The sequence below is a fragment of the Staurois parvus genome, unplaced genomic scaffold (genome assembly GCF_062004578.1).
Source record: "Staurois parvus isolate SC_StPar_1 unplaced genomic scaffold, SC_StPar_1.0 ptg000061l, whole genome shotgun sequence".
Classification (NCBI taxonomy): domain Eukaryota; kingdom Metazoa; phylum Chordata; class Amphibia; order Anura; family Ranidae; genus Staurois; species Staurois parvus.
In genome coordinates, this window is record NW_028317857.1 from 1,455,042 (window position 1) to 1,477,655 (window position 22,614).

The 22,614-nt window shown below is 37.9% G+C and overlaps 1 protein-coding gene across 17 annotated transcripts in view; it reads left to right on the forward strand.

Moving 5' to 3' along the window:
- SVIL (supervillin) overlaps positions 1-22,614 on the forward strand; it is a 345,773-nt gene that overhangs the window by 145,833 nt on the left and 177,326 nt on the right. For all 17 annotated transcript variants that reach the window (XM_089668670.1, XM_089668672.1, XM_089668669.1 and 14 more), the window contains 3 exons: positions 7,802-7,893; positions 21,593-21,650; positions 21,736-21,866. In XM_089668670.1, the coding sequence (XP_089524796.1) occupies positions 21,643-21,650; positions 21,736-21,866 (139 nt within the window). In that variant the 5' untranslated portion in view covers positions 7,802-7,893; positions 21,593-21,642. The remainder of the gene's footprint in view (positions 1-7,801; positions 7,894-21,592; positions 21,651-21,735; positions 21,867-22,614) is intronic.

Consider the following 22,614-nt stretch of genomic DNA (forward strand, 5'->3'; position numbering starts at 1 on the left):
AATTTAGATTCCTGTGTGGTCACTGCAGGTGAACAGAAGTCGATCTACCAATGTTGATTTCTGTTCAGCTGTCCTGTTGCATTTTAGGTGCTCTGAGTCAGTCTGCTGTCAAACTACAATAGCGCAGTGGGGAGCTTTCCCCCTCCATCTGGATTGTATGGAAGGGGGAATTGGTTCCATTTTTTTGTTCAGCCCAGTGGCTGAATGATGAAAACTGAACAATAAGTGTATGGCCAGCTTTAGTTTTGCCTTTTATCATTTAAGTGTCAAATGCCAAAGGGTGAATGAGCAGCTGAGGCTTTGGTATTTGACAGTGGCCACATTTCTGTAATATTAATGTAATACTTTAGGCACTTTTTAGATAGACCTGGTCAGGATTCACTTTCAAGTGTACTTAAACCCCAAACCATCTAAATCTAATATGTTGCAGCTTACATGTCCTTAGATGAAGTGGCTTAATAAATGTACACTGGCTTGTGCATTTGTATTCAGCCCCCTTTACTCTGATACCCCTAACTAAAATCTAGTGGAACCAATTGCCTTCAGAAGTCACCAAATTAGTAAATAGTCCACCTGTTGGTAATTTAATCTAAGCTGTTTTGAGAATTGGTGAACAAACAGCATCATGAAAGCCAAGGAACACACTAGACAGGTCATGGATAAAGTTGTGAAGTTTAAAGCAGGCTTAGGTTATAAAAAAAAAATATCCCATGCTTTTGAACATCTCACAGAGCAATGTTCCAATCCATCATTCAAAAATGGAGAGTATGGCACAACTGCAAACCTACCAAGATATGACCGTCCACCTAAACTGACAGGCCGGGCAAGGAGAGCATTAATCAGAGAAGCAGTCAAAAGGCCCATAGCTCTGGAGGAGCTGCAGAGATCCACAGCTCATGTGGGAGAACCTGTCCACAGGACAACTATTAGTCGTGCACTCCACAAATCTGCCCTTTATGGAAGAGTGGCAAGAAGAAAGCCATTGTTGAAAGAAAGCCATGTGAGGGGACATAGCAAACATGTGGAAGAAGGTGCTCTGGTCAGATGAGACCAAAATTTAACTTTTCTGGCCTAAAAGCAAAGTGCTATGTTTGGCTGAAAACTGCACATCACCCTCAACACACTATCCCCACTGTGAAACATGGTGGTGGCAGCATCATGTTGTGGGGATGCTTTTCTTCAGCTGGGACAGGGAAGCTGGTCAGAGTTGATGGGAAGATGGATGGAGCCAACTAGAGGGCAATCTTAGAAGAAAACCAGTCAGTCTGCAAAAGACATGAGACTGGGACAGAGGTTCACCTTCCAGCAGGACCACAACCCTAAACATACAGCAAGAGCTACAATGGATTGGTTTAGATAAAAGCATATTCATGTATTAGAATGACCCAGTCAAAGACCTAAATCCAATTGAGAATCTGTGGCAAGACTTGAAAATTGCCGTTCAGACGCTCTCCATCCAATCTGACAAAGCTTGAGCTATTTTGCAAAGAAGAATTGGCAGAAATGTTCCTCTCTAGATGTGCAAAGCTGGTAGAGACATCCCCAAAAAGACTTGCAGCTGTAATTGCAGCGAAAGATGGCTCTCGAAAGTATTCACTCCGGGGGGGCTGAATACAAATGCACACCACACTTTTCAGATATTTATTTGTAAAAAATGTTAAACCATTTATCATTTTCCTTCCACTTCACAATTATGTGCCACTGTGTTGGCCTATCACATAAAATCCCATTTACGTTTTTGGTTGTAACAAAATGTGGAAAATTTCAAGGTGTATGAATACTTTTTCAAGGCACTGTATCCCTAAGGATCATCCCCCCTCTGTTGTCAAGAATGCACCTCTAGTGATTACCTACTAAGTGTTCATGAGGGAGGACCTGGCTATAAACATTTTTCGGATGCAGATCAAAAGTTCTGATGTTGCTCTGGTGCTTTCTTCAAAAAACTTAGGCTGTGCTTGATAAACAAGCCTCTTTATGGTGCTGATCCTCTGGTGAGGTGACCAAAGGAAATTGCTGTAAAACCGAGGAAACATTAAAACTCCTTTCATCTTGGACAAAGTGGTCCACCCTTCCATTACTTTACTGATATTTCTCATCACAGACTTGCTTTAAAACATTGCCAGGCTGTGCCCCTACTTTTTCCTTTTTTTCAGCCAAGCCAACAAATCAGTCACTCACATCATTCAGGTAGATGCCAAATTTTCCTTTTGTCAGACTAATAAAGTCTAACATTTTAAATAGGTCCCTGAAGGAAAGAGTTATGTTTTTGTTTGCTGCAGTTTTCAGAAATTCCCAAAATAAGACCAATAGGATGTGCCAAGCGCAGTATTCCTGAGCAACTTCAATGGCACCTGTCTGCTGGCAGTAGTTGCCTAAAATCTGGTTGCTATGGGTTACTACGCTTTGCACACAGTTTCAAATTCTGTGTTGAAGCACATTTATGTAATTTGAGTTTAGAAGGTGAATATGCTCCACGTATTTTTATGATCTGTTTCTGGAATTCATTAAAGATTACAGCAGTGTTGCTGGGTATATTCCCATTAGTTTTTTTCCCTAAATAGTTTAATCATGTAATGAGTTGCATGGCATTATGGCAAATGGTGTTTTTACTGTGATTTGTGGTTTTTCATGTTTATTCATGGAGTGTTTTTTGAGCATCCGCCCTTCATTTGATGAGTAAGCAAATCGAAGCCCATGCAAAATGTGCGTGTGGTCACATTATCCTGAGATCACAGAGAGGGCAAGCCAAAGCCATTTCCTTTTCTGAGCAAAAGGGCATTTGATCGGGTTTCATCCTCTTCCAACGCACATTCCTCCACCCCGCTTCGGCTTGAAATCACTTATCTGTGCAAGATTCTGAGCTCGCTGTATGCCAGGAGACTCTGAGATTTCCCTTCATCTGCAGTGAGGGGAGCTAGAGAGTTTCCCTTTTATTTCCTGAAAGTTTTAGATTTCAGGTCTGTTGGGTGACTGGGGAGTTCCATTAACTTTCATTGGAAGCCCTTCATCACCATGAAATTCTTCCAAAGAAGCTGGACTTTTTTTTTTTTTTTTAATGTTAAAAGCTGGCCATACACGTATAGATTTTTGTTCTGGAATTTTCGTTTCAAGAATACTTTTGATTTTCTTATAGTTCATGGGGTCAAATCAGTGTTCATTTTTGACAGCAGTGATTGGAAAAATTCACAGGGGGAGGAAGGAAAACTTTTCTCGATCAAATGAAGTTTCAACCAGTGTATGTGGTTATCGTTCAGAACTTACATTCATTTTAAAGTCGAATGTTAAAAGCAAAATTTTTGAATGACATTTGTCCATTCATTGATCAAAAAATTTTCTTACGAATATTCTTGTCCAAAAATCTAGCCAGCATAAAGGCCATTTTTTTTTTTTTGTTTTGGATACAGTGGTGATGGATTAGAACACCCATTAGGTTCCCAGTGCCTTCGTTATGGAGATTTACCCTGTATATTTGTCCTGTTTACCATTATCATCGAAAGTGAACGTAAAGAAAACTCCACATTTTGGGTTGTCCCCAGAAAAGTAATTTGGGGTGGGGGGGGATTAGTTAGTTCTGGTGGTCCCCAAGGAATTCCCTTAATTTGTGGAGATGATCTCTTTGTTTTGGCTATGGGACAGGAAGTGAAGTTAAATCTCCCCAATGGGACACAGATTGGAAAGAAACTGGTAGGGGTTAAAACCCTCCCTTACTCTAACCAAAATGAAAAAAACAAACAAGTTTTGCATATAGTTCTGTTTTAATGCAAGACTGGATAGGGGCATTCTTATTGCTGAGTTGCTGTAAGTTTCACCATGTTGTGGCAGGACATGCTGACACTTAGTTTCAACACGACTTAAAGTGCTTGTAAAGGCTCAAGGTTTTTTCACCTTCATGCATTCTATGCATGAAGGCAAAAAACCTTTGTGTAGCAACCACCCCTAACATTTACCTGAGCCCCATCTCGATCCAGTGATGTCCACGAGAGCATCGGGTCTTCGGTGGACTCTCACTCCTGATTGGCTGAGGCAGCAGCAGGAGCCATTGGCTTTCGCTGCTGTCAGTCAGGAGAGGAAGGAGGTGGGACTGAACCATGGCTCTTGTGTGAATGGACACGCAGAGCCATGGCTCGGGAGCGTGCCTGCTTGGGTTCCCCCATAGGATCAGGGCCGTTCTGTACAAATAACCACTGCAGAGAGCAGGTAAGTAACGTGTGGTTTTTTTTTTTTTTTTTTTTTTAGACAAGACTTTAATATCACTTTATAAAGCTTAACTGTGCATGTCTTGCAGTCCACTGTATACAGGAGCTAAGGGATTGAGAATGTCCCAAGGAGCCAGTCAGCTCTGCTTCAGTGGAAGGAGCATACTGATAGGATAGCTCATCAGTTTGCTGCTTCTTTATTCACTGTCCATTCACAGGCTGGTGGGGGTAGTAAGGGGGGGTTGGTAGGGGACCTGTGGGTGCTACTGAACTGCAGCAGAGAAAAAAGTGAATCTGCCTCAAAGCTGAACATAAAATGGAGAAAAGGATATAACTTCTACAGAGGCAGGGTGCTACAGTACCTTGAAAAAGTATTCATAGGCTTTTTTGAGTTTGGGCAAGGACACACGTTCCCCATGATCCCCTATTGCCCGGGGGCCCCATGAGTTGTCAGTCCGCCCCTATTCATACCCCTTGAAATTTGTATCCTGGAGTTATCTTCACTGCAGGTCTCCCGGTTCTCTTCCTATCTCTGAACTTCTGGTGTGGCTAAGGTTAACAGCTTCGGGTCTTCAGGCACAACAGTAGCACATGTGGTCAGAGGATACACCCCTTGCTCCCTCCTCCTGCATCTAGAAAAGTTTTTTTTTTTTTTTTCTCATGGATTACAGTTGAATCCAGTCACTGGATTCTCTCCCCCATTCACAGATCGTGTTACAAGCAGTGTAATCGGTGACCCTGTCTGACAATCTGTGCTGCTGTACAGCCTGAAGATCCAAAGCTGTTAACCATTTCAGTACTGGAAGAATTCTCCAGGATCCAGCTGTCTGCACAGTGTAAGACTTCCTTCATTACAGGTAAATGTGAATAAAACTGTAGGGTTTCTTCAAACTTCATCTTTAAACCTGTTCTTTAGGATGAGCATATACTGTATTATTTAAATACTGGAGACGTGTGTTCTTACTTGAACCTGTGTGTCCTTTTTTTGTATATTTCTTCCAGATCTGTGCAGTAATCTCATGTGAAACTTTGCCTCTGCACAGGAACTTTTTTTCAATGAAGACCTGTCACTGCTGCTTTCTCTCATTGTGCAGGATGACTGGTCTTGCCTCCGCCTTCTCCTATAGTTGTTTGCAGATTCTGTAGTGGGTGTGGCCTGCTGGGCCCCTCCCATAGCTCTGATGCCTGCACAGGTTTTCATATCACTACTACGTTTACAAGGCTATATTTGGGTTTGCAAAGGCATTTGGTGCACAGTGGACTTATATCATTTGTGGGTATTGATGAATATATTTGAATTACATTTTTTGTGCCTGGGGTTCAGTTTTAAAGTTTAAAAAGTAAGACACTGTGAAGCCTGGCCCCAGTCATGCCTACTCTAAACAGTCATGCACTTATCTTTTAAAGACCTCATCCTTTTTGACCAAAGTTTTCTGGTGATTCTAGATATCACAATAATTTGGGTCTTCAGCTTTGATATTAAAGAATATGCAGAAAGACATATTCTGTAATGTCTTGATTTGTGAACGATGAATACTTCCAATAGGGTGATTTCTTCTAGTTCCAGAAAAGCCGTAGGAAGGTAGTGAGTGAATTAACTCACTGGTTTTCACCCTTAATTGGTTCCAGTCCAGTGAAAATAATACTTTGGTGGGTTTTTTTTTTCTTTCACCTAAAGATTTTATTAATTCTAATGTTAATGTCTTTATTGTCAGCATTATCCATGGTACAGCTTTTCATGCTTTCCTTATTGGTAAATGATTGCTATCCAGTGTTTACATTCTTCCTCCGTGATGGCAGGTGGCATGCAGCTCATGCAGTGCTCTTACTGTCTGAGTATTTTGCAACAGAAATCCCCAACTAATGACTAAATACCTGTGAATTACTTTATTAGCTTTAGAAGTGTTTATAACTAGAGGGCTTACTCCCTGTGTCAGTGTACTCTAGACAATAAACATATTGCTTGAAGCTTATCAGGCTTTAAATGTGGTGGCTACATTTTAGTTTTCTTTGTTTTTGGGCTTTTTTTTCACTCTCACTTGGTGTCTGGTCAGTAACGTACTGCCTATCCTAGGGGGTTTCCACTATGGATGGATGAGCAATTCAGCCACCCTTGTATAGCAGCATTGTCAATCTGGAGAATAGTGTTGGGTGCGCTAGAAAATGTAGATGGACTTGATTAACAAATAAAAGCCAAACTCCTGCAAACACTTTTTAAGCATTTACGCAACAGTTTTTCCATAAGCTTTCCATAAGTGAATAAAAGTTCAACCTCTGAGTGCCATTTTTGCTGGACAGCTTGGTCTGTTAAAGCACGTTGAAAAATAACACACTGGCAGGATCAAGAGGTGAGTTTAAGGAAAAAAAGCTAAAAAAAACCCCCCACTAATACAACAACTCATTTATGAATTGTGTGACGGACTCCGGAAATCCCAACTGAGAATCTCCGCCAAGAAGCTTCTTCCCAAGCTCTGGAACATGTGGCAAGTGAATATAGATGTAGCTACCCCAAAGAACTAGACCACACCAGTTTTTGGAGTACACAAGAACTGCTTTATTAGAGAAACACACTGATTTTATATAGAAAACCATAAGATAAGCGCTAATCCTATTATCAGATGATGCCCACCTTAGACATTCTGGCACCTATATAGGAATACACTATACATGTTACAGTGATAGTTCTTTTGGGGTGATACCGAGGGAGTGGCGGCAATCGCGGGATACCATTTAATAGCCCTGAACCCCCAGATGATATCCAAAAAGCGACATGTTCTGTGGACAGGGTTGTAGTGACAGCTGGTTAAAGGTACCCGGGTGCCGTTCGTAGAGTACCCGGGCAGCAGTTTAGTAGCCATGGTTACCAAACTCCAGTGAGATGTAATGCTGACTTTTACATGTTCCCAAGCAACATCCCTCTCAGTAACCACCCAGGCTTATGTCCCAGCAAAAGGAGAATGTAGTCCCAAAAGGGCGACATGGCAGGACAATAGGCCTTTGAAGCGACTCCTAGTACAGTTAGCGCATATTCCTACTGGCCCTAGTTACTATACAGTTCCATGTGAATGTGGCTAGGACCCGGTGAAGCGTTGGAGGGCCCAGGCTAGATGGAATTCCAGATGGGCATAAGTCAACTACTGACTAGCTCCTTTTGGAAAACTTGAAAACACAATAAAACAGAGTTCTCCGGGCAATGGTTCCCCTGCAGACCCAAGTCTGTGACAGATTGGTAAACCTGCATTATATTACACTTTTGTTTCTAGGCTTTGGTGCTTTTTGGTGTTTGCTCCTGACGGGTTGCAGGTAATGGTAACAATAACTGCAGCATAGTTTCCTCTTGAATCCAATCTCATTTTGCTTAAAGTACAGTCATTTTGGGAACCTTTGTATTGTTTCAAGGCAGCCTGCTATATTTGGGAATTCCCCTATAGATGGAGAATACCCGTGTAATTCTGCCATTCTCTGACACTTTTGCTGCATACTAGTCTTGTGGCATTGGGGCTGTACATAGAAATCCTTTACGAAAATGGGTGTTTAGCATGGGAATGGGCAGTGGGTATTTTTTTTATATTACTTTGAGCATTTAAATTTTTCTTTTTTAATAGCCTTCAGAAGAGCTATTCCAGTGCAGCTCCGGGTGATTTTGGCAACCGTTCCAGGGATATTGATGCTCAAATACTTTCTGTCCTTCCTAAAGGTAAGAAGTTCTATATTGTGTATGGTTCCCAGGGTTCGGCAGCTTGAGGGCTGCTCTTCACAGCAGACGTGTGTCATATGTATGATTTACCAGCTCAGTAACATTTCATAAAACCACAACCCTTCTAAAAGTCTTATGGCTGGCTGGGGAGCACTTGTATTATTGTGAATGTGTTGCAGTTGGCGCCCAGTGCTGAGGCAGCAGGTTAATATTTCAGTAGTGACACATGTCATGGAAACTCTGAGATATGGAAACTGGGAAACTACTCCGATCCCAGCAGTTACGGATAGTTTACTTCCTGGAGGCTGTATAAAAGTCTGATCAGCTGTGCCAAATTAATGATGTGACGTATATTTATCATCAGGTTTCACATCTCCTGGCAGATTTCAAAACCTAAAATATACTTTTTGGTGTGCTGAATACAATCTTGCAGTGTTATGAAATATCTAGCAAAATATTGAAGAAATGTATACAGTATTTCTTGTTTTCTTATACTTTTACCAGTATCCATCTCTGACCGTAAATAAGTCAACATTCTTGAATGTTTCAAAAAATTGTTTAAACAGAAAGCGCCAATCAGCAAAATAATTCTATAAAAAGCTGCAAACTTCTAACCCAAATTATTGGTGAAAAATGAAAACAACAAAATCAGAATGCGCTTGTATCATATATCGTGCATAACTGTGCAAAAATTGTAAATATATATTGTAAAAAAAGAGAAAGAAAAAGAACCCCAGTGAATCTCTACATAAATTGTTCAAATATAAAAGTCCAAAATTATTTCTTCTTAAAAAATAAATCCACCGTGCTAATCCACCACCAGATGAATGGAATAAACTCACCAGAGCTAGATGCTGATCAAATTATAAATCAGCACAAGCGTGTTTGCTCTGGGAGCGATGAAGAAATCCAAGGAAGCACCCTTCTGTAATAAGAAATCCAGGCACCAGGAGCAATACTCTGCAACCACTATATGATATGGCCAGGACTTTTCAAACAACGATCATCCTCCAAACACATGATCGTATCACTCCAAAATAAAGAAAAGGCATGATGGTGCAGTACGTAAAAAATGTGTATATTTATTTAAAACTCATAGTACTCACAAAACAAGTGTCCACCTGACACTGGTATAACAAGCGGTAGAATGCACAAAAGCATGTACGAACGAACGATCCAACGAACGAAACTCCGTTCACCGCGGACACCTCGCCGACAGTTTCCGGGAACGTCCTGACGTCATCCAATAAGCTCCGCCCTACGCGTTTCGTCACACTGACGTCCTCACGGAGCGGCATGGATTTAGACGTCAATTCCATCTATATATACCGCTCGCACTCTGCACAGCGGTATTTCTTTATCCAATCACAGCGGCGCTATAGTCATATACCGCCGCTCAATTGGCAAAGATGCAATTATATCACAGATCCTATAATCACATACATTCAATGTTTGTTATAACATATATGCTAAAAATATATTAAAAAGGAATGAACTATATTTTATATCAAGTCATTTACAAAAATGACTAATTACATAATCATGAGCTTTATAAAGGGGAATTCTAACCCACAAACTTGAAATCCATTACATACCAAAGTTCCATTTTTTTTTTTTTTTTTCCAAATACATTGTTATATACCTTTTCTAATCAACGAACTCTCCACCCAATTCCATAAGAGACATATATGTATGCATATATTGTATTAATATTATAAAATTGACTCCCCTCCCTCCAAAGAAACCGGCCTCAAATCTCTGAAAAGAAGCCTCACTCATCATCCATAATCCAATTAAATCAGCATACATATATATCTCTTTTTTCCTTTTAACAAAAAACTCTCCACTATATCATTCTACTATTACCAAAGAATATATTTAAAAATTCGTCAAAAAACAATTCAGATCAATATCTATATTTAAACCATTTGGTTTCAATACATCTAATTCGTATATCCAAAACGTCTCCCTTTTGGATATTTCATTGATCATATCTATTCCTCTCCAGTGTTTTTTTACGCTTTCTATTCCATAAAAGGTTGCTAGACTTGGATCACTGTTATGTTTTAATTTAAAGTGTTTTGACACACTATGTTTATCATACCCCTTTCTTATATTGTTAAGATGTTCTCCAATTCTTGTTTTTAATCGTCTACCTGTCCTCCCCACGTACTGTAAGTGACATGGGCACTCTAAGACATAAATTACATGGGATGAATTACATGAAATTAATGAATTTATCTTATATTCTTTTCCCGTGTGTGTTGATGTAAAATTCTTTCTTTTTTTCTTAGTATCTTTTTTTACTGTTTTGCATGCCTTACACTTATTACAGTTAAAAAAACCTTGCATTTCAGGAAAGAACTGTTTTTTCATCGGTGGGTCCAAAACATTATGAACCAATTTCATCTTCAAAGATTTATTTTTTCTATATATAAAATTAGGTTTTTTAGGAATAATCTTTTTTAATATTTCATCTTTAAGCAGTATTGGCCAGTATTTTTTAAAAATTTTCTCCACCTGTCTATATTGTTTGTTGAAATTGGTAATAAAGGCAATCTCCTGTTTCTTTTCTTTCTTTTTATTCATTAACAACCCATCTCTATCTTTATTACCAATTTCTTTTCTTTCAATCTCCAGAAAGGACTTATTGTAGCCTTTATCCACAAATCTCTCTATCAGCAAACTTGTCTGATCTACAAAATCTTCCTGTCGACTACAGTTTCTTTTTATTCTAGTGAACTGGCTCCTAGGTGTACTAAACAACCATCTAGGGTGATGTCCACTGGAAGTAGGAATATAACTATTTTTATCGACATCCTTAAAGAAGCTTTTAGTATAAATACCACCTCCATACTTATACAGCGTGAGATCTAAAAAATTCACTTTTTCAGGATCACTGATTGTTGTAAATTTCAACCCATATTGATTGATGTTAATATTATTGGTAAATCTACTAAGGTCTTCCTCTGAACCCCTCCAAATCATCACGATATCGTCAATATAACGCCTGTATAGAACCATTTCTGGCCACCTGTCAAAAATATATTCCTCTTCCCATTTATCCATAACAATGTTAGCTACGCTGGGAGCATACTTGGCTCCCATCGCGACACCTTTGCATTGCTGGTAAAAGGTGTTCTTATACCAAAAAAAGTTATTGGACATAGCAAACTCTAACAATTTGACAATAAATCGTCTCTGGACAGTTTTGATCTTAGATTTCTGTTTTAAAGCCCATCTCACTGCTTCAATTCCATCTTTTTGCTTAATACTAGTGTACAAAGCTTCTACATCAATGGTCACCAGAATACAATCCTCAATTCCTCTCATATCTTTGAGAATATTAATAAGTTCGCTACTATCTCTTAAAAAAGCTCGATTTTTCTTCACTATAGTCTGCAAAAATGAGTCGATGTATTCACCAACACGGGAAAAAATCGAATTAATCCCACTCACAATGGGTCTTCCTGGTGGCTTCTGTTTGTCCTTATGTAATTTTGGTAAATAGTATATTACTGGAATTTTAGGGTTCTTAATATACAAATATTTTGCCTCCCTTTCATTCAAAACTTCGGACTCTCTTCCTTTTTTAATCAACTGTTTTAATCGGTTTTTTAATTCTTTTGTAGGATTTGATGTCAGAATATTATAAGTATCCTTAACGTCTAACAATCTGTCCATCTCTACCTCATAGTCCTTTTTATTTAAAATCACAATACTGCCTCCTTTATCTGCTCCTCTAATAACAATATCTTTCCTTTTTTCCAAATCTATAATTCCTTGTCTAATTTCATTAGGGGTATATCTCTTATTTTTTAAATCCATATTCTTAATATCAGTCTCAACCATTTTTTTGAAAACCTCTAAAAATTCATTTCCTGTATTCTTTGGATTAAATGTCGAAGAGTTCCTCAAATTAGTATGTTGGTACATATTATTATTCTTATATTCCTTATTTTTATTTACTTCAAAAAACTTTTTAATATTTACTTTTCTTACAAATTTCTGAATATCAATGAATAAATCAAATTTATTCATATTCACACTAGGTATGTATTTTAAGCCCAAATCTAATACTTTTAGTTCATTCTCTGTTAAAACCACATTACTTAAATTGAAAATACCCTGATCTATGTGTCTCTTTTCCTTTTCTTTTCGCTTGCCTCCTCTTTTTCCTCTATATCTACCGAATCTTTTTTTGTTGTTCCATTCATGTCCGGTTCTTTCCATCCCTTGTAATTGGGTCCATAATATCTCATCTCTGCACCCCAATTTCTGTTGGGGTCCTGAAAACCCCCTCTGTTGTAAAAATTACCTTGAAAGCCACCTCTTCTAAACCAATTCCCTCTACGACTACCTGGTCCTCTATAGCCAAAATTGCCCCTCATGAATCTCCCTCTTCCTTCATAATAGGGCTTTTGAATCGGGTTATTTCTTTCAAGCAAAGATATTTGTTCTTTAGTGTGCTCTTGAAACTGAACATTTTGTTTCTTATGAGGGGAGCTAGACACTCCCATATTTATGGGCAATTTGGGTTTATTACCAGGGGTCTTTTCAGGTGTAGACTGTTTGGAATCACAATCTTCTATGCTTAAATTGTCCTGCCATTTGTATACTTTATTGTTTTTATAATCATCAGTATCTCTATTATATTTCTTTACTTTTTTGCTCCTGGTATCTTTGTCCACTTTCATAATATATTCCTGAACAGTTTTTGATCTTTCTTTATATTCCGTGGTCTCCATAAAAGGTACCATAATTTCCTTTATTTCTTTTATCTTCATTTCCAATTTTTTAAGTTTTAATTGTCGCCTTTTTATAATCAATTCCAAAAGCTTGCTTTCACAATGATTAAAAAACCAAAACCATTCCTCCATCAAGTCTTTCTCATCCAAACCATCATTGGCTGGAATATCCCACCTCAGTCTCCTTGGTGTGATCTTATCTTTTAAATATAACTCTAAAGTGTTAACATCCCACCATATCCTAATTTGTTTCTCTAATAAGTGTTTCAAATTTTTAAACTTTTCTTCTAAATTGATCCCATTATTCATACCAGTGGGATTAAATACTTCCAATAAATCTACTTGTCTTTTTTCCATATACCCAAAAATATCCATGGCTGCTATTCTTGAATCACTATCTCAGAAAGTGCAAATCACAAAAAATTGTTTAAACAGAAAGCGCCAATCAGCAAAATAATTCTATAAAAAGCTGCAAACTTCTAACCCAAATTATTGGTGAAAAATGAAAACAACAAAATCAGAATGCGCTTGTATCATATATCGTGCATAACTGTGCAAAAATTGTAAATATATATTGTAAAAAAAGAGAAAGAAAAAGAACCCCAGTGAATCTCTACATAAATTGTTCAAATATAAAAGTCCAAAATTATTTCTTCTTAAAAAATAAATCCACCGTGCTAATCCACCACCAGATGAATGGAATAAACTCACCAGAGCTAGATGCTGATCAAATTATAAATCAGCACAAGCGTGTTTGCTCTGGGAGCGATGAAGAAATCCAAGGAAGCACCCTTCTGTAATAAGAAATCCAGGCACCAGGAGCAATACTCTGCAACCACTATATGATATGGCCAGGACTTTTCAAACAACGATCATCCTCCAAACACATGATCGTATCACTCCAAAATAAAGAAAAGGCATGATGGTGCAGTACGTAAAAAATGTGTATATTTATTTAAAACTCATAGTACTCACAAAACAAGTGTCCACCTGACACTGGTATAACAAGCGGTAGAATGCACAAAAGCATGTACGAACGAACGATCCAACGAACGAAACTCCGTTCACCGCGGACACCTCGCCGACAGTTTCCGGGAACGTCCTGACGTCATCCAATAAGCTCCGCCCTACGCGTTTCGTCACACTGACGTCCTCACGGAGCGGCATGGAATTGACGTCTAAATCCATGCCGCTCCGTGAGGACGTCAGTGTGACGAAACGCGTAGGGCGGAGCTTATTGGATGACGTCAGGACGTTCCCGGAAACTGTCGGCGAGGTGTCCGCGGTGAACGGAGTTTCGTTCGTTGGATCGTTCGTTCGTACATGCTTTTGTGCATTCTACCGCTTGTTATACCAGTGTCAGGTGGACACTTGTTTTGTGAGTACTATGAGTTTTAAATAAATATACACATTTTTTACGTACTGCACCATCATGCCTTTTCTTTATTTTGGAGTGATACGATCATGTGTTTGGAGGATGATCGTTGTTTGAAAAGTCCTGGCCATATCATATAGTGGTTGCAGAGTATTGCTCCTGGTGCCTGGATTTCTTATTACAGAAGGGTGCTTCCTTGGATTTCTTCATCGCTCCCAGAGCAAACACGCTTGTGCTGATTTATAATTTGATCAGCATCTAGCTCTGGTGAGTTTATTCCATTCATCTGGTGGTGGATTAGCACGGTGGATTTATTTTTTAAGAAGAAATAATTTTGGACTTTTATATTTGAACAATTTATGTAGAGATTCACTGGGGTTCTTTTTCTTTCTCTTTTTTTACAATATATATTTACAATTTTTGCACAGTTATGCACGATATATGATACAAGCGCATTCTGATTTTGTTGTTTTCATTTTTCACCAATAATTTGGGTTAGAAGTTTGCAGCTTTTTATAGAATTATTTTGCTGATTGGCGCTTTCTGTTTAAACAATTTTTTGTGATTTGCACTTTCTGAGATAGTGATTCAAGAATAGCAGCCATGGATATTTTTGGGTATATGGAAAAAAGACAAGTAGATTTATTGGAAGTATTTAATCCCACTGGTATGAATAATGGGATCAATTTAGAAGAAAAGTTTAAAAATTTGAAACACTTATTAGAGAAACAAATTAGGATATGGTGGGATGTTAACACTTTAGAGTTATATTTAAAAGATAAGATCACACCAAGGAGACTGAGGTGGGATATTCCAGCCAATGATGGTTTGGATGAGAAAGACTTGATGGAGGAATGGTTTTGGTTTTTTAATCATTGTGAAAGCAAGCTTTTGGAATTGATTATAAAAAGGCGACAATTAAAACTTAAAAAATTGGAAATGAAGATAAAAGAAATAAAGGAAATTATGGTACCTTTTATGGAGACCACGGAATATAAAGAAAGATCAAAAACTGTTCAGGAATATATTATGAAAGTGGACAAAGATACCAGGAGCAAAAAAGTAAAGAAATATAATAGAGATACTGATGATTATAAAAACAATAAAGTATACAAATGGCAGGACAATTTAAGCATAGAAGATTGTGATTCCAAACAGTCTACACCTGAAAAGACCCCTGGTAATAAACCCAAATTGCCCATAAATATGGGAGTGTCTAGCTCCCCTCATAAGAAACAAAATGTTCAGTTTCAAGAGCACACTAAAGAACAAATATCTTTGCTTGAAAGAAATAACCCGATTCAAAAGCCCTATTATGAAGGAAGAGGGAGATTCATGAGGGGCAATTTTGGCTATAGAGGACCAGGTAGTCGTAGAGGGAATTGGTTTAGAAGAGGTGGCTTTCAAGGTAATTTTTACAACAGAGGGGGTTTTCAGGACCCCAACAGAAATTGGGGTGCAGAGATGAGATATTATGGACCCAATTACAAGGGATGGAAAGAACCGGACATGAATGGAACAACAAAAAAAGATTCGGTAGATATAGAGGAAAAAGAGGAGGCAAGCGAAAAGAAAAGGAAAAGAGACACATAGATCAGGGTATTTTCAATTTAAGTAATGTGGTTTTAACAGAGAATGAACTAAAAGTATTAGATTTGGGCTTAAAATACATACCTAGTGTGAATATGAATAAATTTGATTTATTCATTGATATTCAGAAATTTGTAAGAAAAGTAAATATTAAAAAGTTTTTTGAAGTAAATAAAAATAAGGAATATAAGAATAATAATATGTACCAACATACTAATTTGAGGAACTCTTCGACATTTAATCCAAAGAATACAGGAAATGAATTTTTAGAGGTTTTCAAAAAAATGGTTGAGACTGATATTAAGAATATGGATTTAAAAAATAAGAGATATACCCCTAATGAAATTAGACAAGGAATTATAGATTTGGAAAAAAGGAAAGATATTGTTATTAGAGGAGCAGATAAAGGAGGCAGTATTGTGATTTTAAATAAAAAGGACTATGAGGTAGAGATGGACAGATTGTTAGACGTTAAGGATACTTATAATATTCTGACATCAAATCCTACAAAAGAATTAAAAAACCGATTAAAACAGTTGATTAAAAAAGGAAGAGAGTCCGAAGTTTTGAATGAAAGGGAGGCAAAATATTTGTATATTAAGAACCCTAAAATTCCAGTAATATACTATTTACCAAAATTACATAAGGACAAACAGAAGCCACCAGGAAGACCCATTGTGAGTGGGATTAATTCGATTTTTTCCCGTGTTGGTGAATACATCGACTCATTTTTGCAGACTATAGTGAAGAAAAATCGAGCTTTTTTAAGAGATAGTAGCGAACTTATTAATATTCTCAAAGATATGAGAGGAATTGAGGATTGTATTCTGGTGACCATTGATGTAGAAGCTTTGTACACTAGTATTAAGCAAAAAGATGGAATTGAAGCAGTGAGATGGGCTTTAAAACAGAAATCTAAGATCAAAACTGTCCAGAGACGATTTATTGTCAAATTGTTAGAGTTTGCTATGTCCAATAACTTTTTTTGGTATAAGAACACCTTTTACCAGCAATGCAAAGGTGTCGCGATGGGAGCCAAGTATGCTCCCAGCGTAGCTAACATTGTTATGGATAAATGGGAAGAGGAATATATTTTTGACAGGTGGCCAGAAATGGTTCTATACAGGCGTTATATTGACGATATCGTGATGATTTGGAGGGGTTCAGAGGAAGACCTTAGTAGATTTACCAATAATATTAACATCAATCAATATGGGTTGAAATTTACAACAATCAGTGATCCTGAAAAAGTGAATTTTTTAGATCTCACGCTGTATAAGTATGGAGGTGGTATTTATACTAAAAGCTTCTTTAAGGATGTCGATAAAAATAGTTATATTCCTACTTCCAGTGGACATCACCCTAGATGGTTGTTTAGTACACCTAGGAGCCAGTTCACTAGAATAAAAAGAAACTGTAGTCGACAGGAAGATTTTGTAGATCAGACAAGTTTGCTGATAGAGAGATTTGTGGATAAAGGCTACAATAAGTCCTTTCTGGAGATTGAAAGAAAAGAAATTGGTAATAAAGATAGAGATGGGTTGTTAATGAATAAAAAGAAAGAAAAGAAACAGGAGATTGCCTTTATTACCAATTTCAACAAACAATATAGACAGGTGGAGAAAATTTTTAAAAAATACTGGCCAATACTGCTTAAAGATGAAATATTAAAAAAGATTATTCCTAAAAAACCTAATTTTATATATAGAAAAAATAAATCTTTGAAGATGAAATTGGTTCATAATGTTTTGGACCCACCGATGAAAAAACAGTTCTTTCCTGAAATGCAAGGTTTTTTTAACTGTAATAAGTGTAAGGCATGCAAAACAGTAAAAAAAGATACTAAGAAAAAAAGAAAGAATTTTACATCAACACACACGGGAAAAGAATATAAGATAAATTCATTAATTTCATGTAATTCATCCCATGTAATTTATGTCTTAGAGTGCCCATGTCACTTACAGTACGTGGGGAGGACAGGTAGACGATTAAAAACAAGAATTGGAGAACATCTTAACAATATAAGAAAGGGGTATGATAAACATAGTGTGTCAAAACACTTTAAATTAAAACATAACAGTGATCCAAGTCTAGCAACCTTTTATGGAATAGAAAGCGTAAAAAAACACTGGAGAGGAATAGATATGATCAATGAAATATCCAAAAGGGAGACGTTTTGGATATACGAATTAGATGTATTGAAACCAAATGGTTTAAATATAGATATTGATCTGAATTGTTTTTTGACGAATTTTTAAATATATTCTTTGGTAATAGTAGAATGATATAGTGGAGAGTTTTTTGTTAAAAGGAAAAAAGAGATATATATGTATGCTGATTTAATTGGATTATGGATGATGAGTGAGGCTTCTTTTCAGAGATTTGAGGCCGGTTTCTTTGGAGGGAGGGGAGTCAATTTTATAATATTAATACAATATATGCATACATATATGTCTCTTATGGAATTGGGTGGAGAGTTCGTTGATTAGAAAAGGTATATAACAATGTATTTGGAAAAAAAAAAAAAAAAATGGAACTTTGGTATGTAATGGATTTCAAGTTTGTGGGTTAGAATTCCCCTTTATAAAGCTCATGATTATGTAATTAGTCATTTTTGTAAATGACTTGATATAAAATATAGTTCATTCCTTTTTAATATATTTTTAGCATATATGTTATAACAAACATTGAATGTATGTGATTATAGGATCTGTGATATAATTGCATCTTTGCCAATTGAGCGGCGGTATATGACTATAGCGCCGCTGTGATTGGATAAAGAAATACCGCTGTGCAGAGTGCGAGCGGTATATATAGATGGAATTGACGTCTAAATCCATGCCGCTCCGTGAGGACGTCAGTGTGACGAAACGCGTAGGGCGGAGCTTATTGGATGACGTCAGGACGTTCCCGGAAACTGTCGGCGAGGTGTCCGCGGTGAACGGAGTTTCGTTCGTTGGATCGTTCGTTCGTACATGCTTTTGTGCATTCTACCGCTTGTTATACCAGTGTCAGGTGGACACTTGTTTTGTGAGTACTATGAGTTTTAAATAAATATACACATTTTTTACGTACTGCACCATCATGCCTTTTCTTTATTTTGGAGTGATACGATCATGTGTTTGGAGGATGATCGTTGTTTGAAAAGTCCTGGCCATATCATATAGTGGTTGCAGAGTATTGCTCCTGGTGCCTGGATTTCTTATTACAGAAGGGTGCTTCCTTGGATTTCTTCATCGCTCCCAGAGCAAACACGCTTGTGCTGATTTATAATTTGATCAGCATCTAGCTCTGGTGAGTTTATTCCATTCATCTGGTGGTGGATTAGCACGGTGGATTTATTTTTTAAGAAGAAATAATTTTGGACTTTTATATTTGAACAATTTATGTAGAGATTCACTGGGGTTCTTTTTCTTTCTCTTTTTTTACAATATATATTTACAATTTTTGCACAGTTATGCACGATATATGATACAAGCGCATTCTGATTTTGTTGTTTTCATTCTTGAATGTTTCCATCTTTATTGATTAGGGCTGTTTATGTAGAACCAGTTGTGTATTTTCCTGAGATGGCTATATCCACATGAGATGTTGAACACTACCACCATCTGCCACTTGTATTGCAACTATATTGTGCTCACAGATTTACCAATTGTCATTCATCCATTCACCTAAGAGTGCAGCTGCAATATGTAGAATTAAGCCTATCCATTCATTACCTACCAGCCATTTCAATGAGAACTCAGCCTGTTCATTCACTATTGATTGGCCATGTTGCTGGGAACATGGTCTATTCACTACTCATCAGCAGAGTCACTAAAAAATGCAGCCTTGCCTGTGAAGGGGCTCCTTTTATCCAACTCATGATAAATCTAGTTGTAGTTGGTCACTTTCAACTGAACTTGTTCTGTAATGCTGAAGATATTTTGTAGCTTGTCCAAGCCATCTCAACTAATGGCCCAACGTAGGTCAGATTACCCAAGCTTCTGAAAACACACCATATGCATGCTAAAGATCACTGAACTGAGAACACAGCCTATCCATTCCCTACAGATCAGCTGCACCATTGGGAACATGGCCTGCCTATCCATTGACTGGAGACCAGACACATCACAGAGAAAAGTGCCTATCAATTCACTAAAGATCAGACACATCACTGAGAACACAGCCTATTTGTTTTCTAATGACCAGTCAAGTCACTGAGAACACAGCCTATCTATTTACTAGAGATCAGGAATGTCCCTAAGAACATGACCTGTCCATTCAGCAGAGATCAGCAACATAACCAATTATACAGCCTCTTCATTTATGAGAGACCAGTGGCATCACTGAAGACACATTTACTAGAGACCAGTGACCTGTTGTACTCTACTAGAGGCCAGTACAACAATATGACAGAACTTATCGTTTCACTAATCCATTTAGTACACTTTATATGTTTGCAGTTAAATTGTATGTCAAGCTAAAAATGTATTTATGGTTTTAAATAGTGTTGGAAAGCATTTGAACCCGTTTTGGTTTTTACAACTATCTGGATGTTTGGGAGATCTTCCCTTAAATTTCTGTCTATTGAAAATGGTTTTGCCATACAGAAATGTTTTCTCTTGATATATAGCCCTGGCCAAAGGTTTTGCGAATGACACTAATATTAATTTTCACTAAGTCTGCTGCTTCAGTGTTTTAAGATCCTTTTTGTCAGATGTTACTATGGCATACTGAAGTATAATTACAAGCATTTCATAAGTGTCAAAGGCTTGTATTGACATTTGCATTACGTTTATGCAAAGAGTCAGTATTTGCAGTGTTGACCCTTCTTTTTCAAGACCTCTGCAATTTGCCCTGGTATGCTGTCAATTAACTTCTGGGCTGACTGATGGTAGCCCATTCCTGCATAATCAATGCGTGGAGTTTGTCAGAATTTGTGGGAGTTGTTTTGTTTACCTGCCTCTTGGAGATTGACCACAAGTTCGCAATGGGATTAAGATTTGGGGAGTTTCCTGGCCATGGACCCACCATTTTGATGTTTTGTTCTCCAAGCCACTTAGTTATCACTTTTGTCTTATGGTGCTCCATCATGCTGGAAAAGGCATTGTTTGTCACCAAACTGTTCTTGGATGGTTGGCAGAAGTTGTTCTCGGAGGAAGTTTTTGTACCATTCTTCATGGCTGTGTTCTTAGGCAAAGTTGTGAGTGAGCCCACTCTCTTGGCTGAGAAGCAACTCCACACGAGTGGTCTCCCGATGCTTTACTGTTGGCATGACACAGGACTGATGGTAGTGCTCACCTTTTCTTCTCCAGACAAGGTTTTTTCCGGATGTTCCAAACAATCGGGATAAATCCGAGAAAATGACTCTGGCCCAGTCCTTAGTCCAATCCCTGTACCTTTTTGTAGAATATCAGTCTGGTCCTGATGTTTTTCCGAGAGATGTAGCTTCTTTGCTGCCCTTCTTGACATCGGGCCAGTCTCCAAAAGTGTTCGCCTCACTGTACATGCAGATGCACTCACAACTGCCTGCTGCCATTGCAGAGCAAGCTCAGCACTGGTGGTGCCCCGATCCCGCAGCTGAATCCACTTGAGTAGATGGTCTTGGCGTTTGCTGGAGTTTCTTGTGCACCCTGAAGCCGCCTTCACAACAATTAAACCTCTCTCCTTAAGGTTTTCGATGATCCGATAAATGGTTTGTTTTAGGTGCAGTCTTAGTAGCAGCAATATCCTTGAAAGTGAATCACTTTTTGTGCAAAGCAATGATAACTGCACCTGTTTCCTTGCAGGTAAATTAATATTTGTGTCATTCTCAAAACGTCTGGCCAGGGCTGTACACTTTAAAACTAACCCCAATAGAAGACAGATGCACATAAAACAAAAACATGTTCAGTTTTTCATGTGACTACATAAGCTAGAGGGATTTTATCACTTTGCATTGTGCAGATGTATATGTTTATGTAGTTTATTTAGTACACCTCACGAAGCTTCTCTGTTACTTTAGTGTCAGAGTTAAGAAAACTGTTTGAACCCAGCAGAAAAGTCTTCACAGAAATGAAAAGGTAAGCTCTGCTGCTGGCCTTGACTCATCTTATGTGTGTCATTGGAAAATTTTCAGGAATCCAGAACATTGTTTTCTTCTTACAGGAAGGAAAGGATTGCGAGGCGCTTGGAAGGCATAGAAAATGAAGCACCGCCAATAATGTTACAAAACAGACTGTTAGAGGAAGACACGCCGAGATACATGAGAGCAACAGACGCGTATAGTCCACACATAGGTAGGAAACTGTAAAGTAGGCCTGACTTTAGGAGGTACTCCACCTACGAAGGGGCAAGCCTCTCTACCAAGCTCAGTTACTTTGTGGTTGGTAAAGATCAGCACGGCTTCACATTTTTCATGCTGTCCAGTCTGAACCTTGCCATTTCCCTGACACAAACCGCTTATCAGCCATGGTTCCAGGTGTTGTAATCCCTGATGTTTGGTATTTAACCCACCTGTGGAGGCTTATCCCACTTTTTGCAGTTAGAAACTACCATTATTAAATGCCGTTTTACTCATTTGCTAGCCTTTGCAGCTTTTGATATTAGTGCTCCTATGTTTTGTAGTTATGTCGCTTCATTTGTATACTGCTGTATTCTCTTCACATAGTGACCAGGTAGATTTGTTGTATTAAACATTATTAAAAGCCAGACTTCTCTTTTTTTCACATTTTTTTTTTTACCCATTGTACCTTTGAACTGCATCTTTCACTTTACCAGTTATGTTCGCTTTTTATCTCCTCCTGGTTGTTCTTAACTTTGCAATGTTCCTGTGCCCCAGCCACTGGTTCTCATGTTGTCTGTACACTTTTGATCTTTATCGCAATGTATACCTAATTGCTTAACACTGCAAGTCATGCACCGTGCATCTCACAGCAACCTCCTAGATGTAGGTTTTTATGTCAAGGCCAACCATATATCCGAATCAGAGAACATTGTAAATGGAGAATTACAAATTAAAATTAAGTGTCTATGTACAGTTTTACA